The sequence below is a fragment of the Henckelia pumila genome, chromosome 1 (assembly GCF_033568475.1).
Source record: "Henckelia pumila isolate YLH828 chromosome 1, ASM3356847v2, whole genome shotgun sequence".
In the NCBI taxonomy this organism is placed as follows: Eukaryota; Viridiplantae; Streptophyta; class Magnoliopsida; order Lamiales; family Gesneriaceae; genus Henckelia; species Henckelia pumila.
Window position 1 is genome coordinate 142063341 of NC_133120.1, and position 2701 is coordinate 142066041.

Sequence of the window (2701 nt, forward strand, 5' to 3'; positions counted from 1 at the left end):
ATTTAAGCTCAAACATCATAATTTGATCCAAATAAAATACTTAAACATAATTGGGTCCAAATAAAATAGTTAAGCTCAATAACTTAATTAAGACCAATAATAATCACTGAAAAGCCCAAAAATTCACAGACTGACCCAATAATTCCCATGGGCTCTCAAGCCCATGAAATTGGGCTTACTTAAATAACTAATTTTAAGGCCTAATAATATAATTAAAAGCCCTATAAAGTATTTAATATAATTTAAAGGCCCAAAACACACTTATACTAATTAATCACTTAAAATTAAAAGACCCGAGCCCAACTAACCAAACCCGGACCCAGACCCAAAATCATAATCCATGACCCAACTAACCCAACCCGGACCCCAAAAATCCGAGCCCGTCCCCTCTAGAAACCCAACAGCCCGTTTCCCCCTCTTCACCTTGCTCTCGGCCCTGAGCAGCAGGTATTTATGGCCTGCTGCTGGCCAGCTCTTGCCACCCCTGGCCGGAAAACCACCTCCATTGGCTAGCCCACTTCAAGACCTTTCCAAAAATCTAAGAACCAACCCAAACGATGCACTATAGGTGGAGAACGCACCCAAACACCAGCCCATATCTGATCTCGCGCGCGCAGGTGTGCGACTCGGCCGAAACCGTTCGTTCTCCCTACTCCAGTCAACTTTTGCTGTCAAACCACTGATCACTTGAGGTTTCCAACCAGTCAAAAATCAGCCCATACCGTGGCATGGGGAAGGAAAATTAAGCCTTCTCCCTCAGAACCCAAATCTGCACGCACCCTTAGCCATCAATTGATATGGCTCGATCTGGCCCTCTCTTGGCTCGAACCACTCAAGCCAACTGACCCTAAGGACACCTATACACGTCTCCAGCCAAGTAGCAGCAGCCATGTTCAAACCATGCTAGAAAAACGTGAGAATAAGATGCAAACAAGCCATAATCATGAGTTTTTCATCCATAAAATAAATATCTCGCATGAATATCATATTATCAATGCAAAAAGTGATGAAATCAGAGTATGTAGCTTATATGGGGTTGAAATGAAAAGAATTCAACATGCCTTTGATAAATATTTGAATGAAAACCGAGGCCTACGACGCGTGTACGATGCTCCGGGATGAACGGATCACCAAACCGAGTTAAAAACCTTCAAGTTATGGCAATGGAGGCTGTTTTCTGATGAAGAGTCTGATGAAATAGATGGAGGTGGCGGCTGAGTGTTTTAATCGTGAGGTTTGGGTAGAATTTAGGGTGAATATTATTATAAATAAGCTTAGGATAATTAACTAATTAATACACTAATAAAATAAATTTTTAAAAGCTCCTAAATATATTAACAAATCTGATAATAAAACATAAATCCCAAAATATTATTTTAAGGGATTTTTAAAAGTCTTAAAAAGTCATTAAAATGACTTATTTTGGAGAAAAATAGGCTAATGCATATCTATAAATATTAAAACGATTATTTTTATGAAATAATACCTTAAAATAATATTTTAAGGTCCATAAAAATCTCATAAAATATTTTGGATGAAAATCAACATTTCGTTCGTCCACGGTATCATCTACGCGATCAAATAAATCATTTACGCAAAAATCTTAAAATTCCATAATTACGGGTTAAATGCTGAAATAAATTTAAACCATGCATATAATTCACATAAAATCATTTAACTCCAAAAACTAAATTTTTAATTAAATTAATTTCCTAATTATGCATGCGAATTTACGTATGAAAAATACCGGGTGCTACAATTCTTCCCTCCCCCCCCCCCCTTTCCTTTAATTTAATTTCGTCCTCGAAATTAAAGTACTTATCCAAACAACTCCAGGTGGAGAGTTCTCATGTCGGCCTCAGTCTCCCAAGTAGATTTCTTCTCTGAGTGATTCAGCCACTGGACTTTGACCATCGGAATGACTCGCGTCCTAAGCCTCCCCTCCTATCAAGCCAAAATCTGTATTGGTCTCTCCTCGAATGCTAGCTCTGGATTCAACTGTAGAGGCTCATAATTCAGAACATGCGACAGATTCGAGATATACCTCCGAAGCATTGACACATAGAGCACGTTGTGCACTGCCGCAAGACCTGGTGGTAGCGCTAAACAGTAGGCCAACGTACCAACCCTCTCCAAAATCTCGAATGGACCAATATATCTTGGATTAAGCTTGCCTCCCCTACCAAAGCGCATCACACCCTTCATAGGCGACATTTTCAGAAACACATGGTCACACACAACAAACTCAAGATCTCGTCGTCGCCTGCCAGCATAACTCTTTTGACGACTTTGAGCAGTCCTCATACGGTAACGAATCTGTGTCACAATATCCGAAGTCAGCTGAACTATCTCGGGTTCCAGTAAAACTCTCTCCTCGACTTCATCCCAGTGTACTGGAGATCTACATCTCCTCCCATAAAGAGCCGCATAAGGAGTCATACCTATAGACGCCTTGTAACTGTTGTTATAGGTGAACTACGCTAGCGGTAATCTCGATTCCCAAGAGTCCTGAAAATCGATGACACAAGCCCTCAATAAATCCTCAAGGACCTGAATCACCCTCTCGGACTGATCGTCTGTCTGGGGATGAAAAGCGGTGCTGAATAGTAACTTAGTCCCCGAAGCTGTGTGCAAACTTTTCCAAAATGCAGATGTGAATCTCGGATCTCTGTCTGACACAATAGACACTGGTATGTCATGC

At 40.5% G+C, this 2701-nt stretch overlaps 1 protein-coding gene across 1 annotated transcript; it reads right to left on the minus strand.

Moving 5' to 3' along the window:
* Window positions 1–1947: 1947 nt before the first annotated feature.
* On the minus strand, window positions 1948–2439 carry LOC140874133 (uncharacterized). Its single transcript, XM_073277413.1, has one exon. The coding sequence runs from the start codon at window positions 2437–2439 to the stop codon at window positions 1948–1950; it is 492 nt and encodes a 163-aa protein (XP_073133514.1).
* Between the last annotated feature and the right edge of the window lie 262 nt (window positions 2440–2701).

Bases quoted from the DNA above. Each gene is read 5' to 3' on its own strand.
- LOC140874133 (XM_073277413.1), bottom strand. From the start codon at position 2,439: ATGACTCCTTATGCGGCTCTTTATGGGAGGAGATGTAGATCTCCAGTA.